The following is a 638-nucleotide window of genomic DNA, read 5'->3' as shown; positions in this document are numbered from 1 at the left end:
TTTTTCTGTGGGTTATGAAATATTGAGTAACATCAGAAACACGATGTCGGACCGTGCTAGTACTGAGAAGCTATTCAACTCATTGCTGCAAGACTACAGATGCACAGTACTGCCACATGTGATAGACAATTTTGATCAGTTAACTACAGAAGAACAAGGTCTTTGTGGGCAAATGAACAACTTTTTTTGTGGACTACATCTACTAGTTGGAATGGCAGATGTCAGCGAGGAAACTTTAAAGAAATTTGAAGCATCATATTTGGAAGGAAAACTGATTGGATCTGCAGACAAACCTGAACTTAAAAGGTATCATCGGACTGAAAGTGGAACGTTACGGTTGCTGAGAACATCCAGCAAGGCTTTTGCAATGGGAGAAGACGAAAAAAATGGTGTTCATTTGCCCTGGAAAACATATCTGAGTCAGAAAAATGAAAAGAATTACATTCTTCGTTTCAAACATAATAGATTCAATATGGTATTTATGGTTGGGGGAGCAGTACTATACCACAGTGAGGATATTGCTGAATTCCTTGGAAATGTACACGGCACAACCAATGATCTGTTGAAAGCTGTTATTTTGGACTGTAATGAAAATTTGTATCTGGCTGGAGCTAAAACACTTGGTCTGATTTCCAAAT

At 38.2% G+C, this 638-nt stretch overlaps 1 protein-coding gene across 1 annotated transcript; it reads left to right on the top strand.

Annotated features, from left to right (window-relative positions):
* Positions 1 to 4: 4 nt before the first annotated feature.
* On the top strand, positions 5 to 632 carry LOC110440700 (the record flags this gene model as incomplete). The annotated part of the gene is made up of 1 exon (XM_021483855.1): positions 5 to 632. A coding segment is annotated over one exon (628 nt), but the record flags the coding sequence as incomplete, so codon positions are not given.
* Positions 633 to 638: the final 6 nt, after the last annotated feature.

The sequence above is a fragment of the Mizuhopecten yessoensis genome, unplaced genomic scaffold (genome assembly GCF_002113885.1).
Source record: "Mizuhopecten yessoensis strain PY_sf001 unplaced genomic scaffold, ASM211388v2 scaffold695603, whole genome shotgun sequence".
Lineage (NCBI taxonomy): Eukaryota > Metazoa > Mollusca > Bivalvia > Pectinida > Pectinidae > Mizuhopecten > Mizuhopecten yessoensis.
This window is presented reverse-complemented; position numbering and strand designations above follow the sequence as displayed.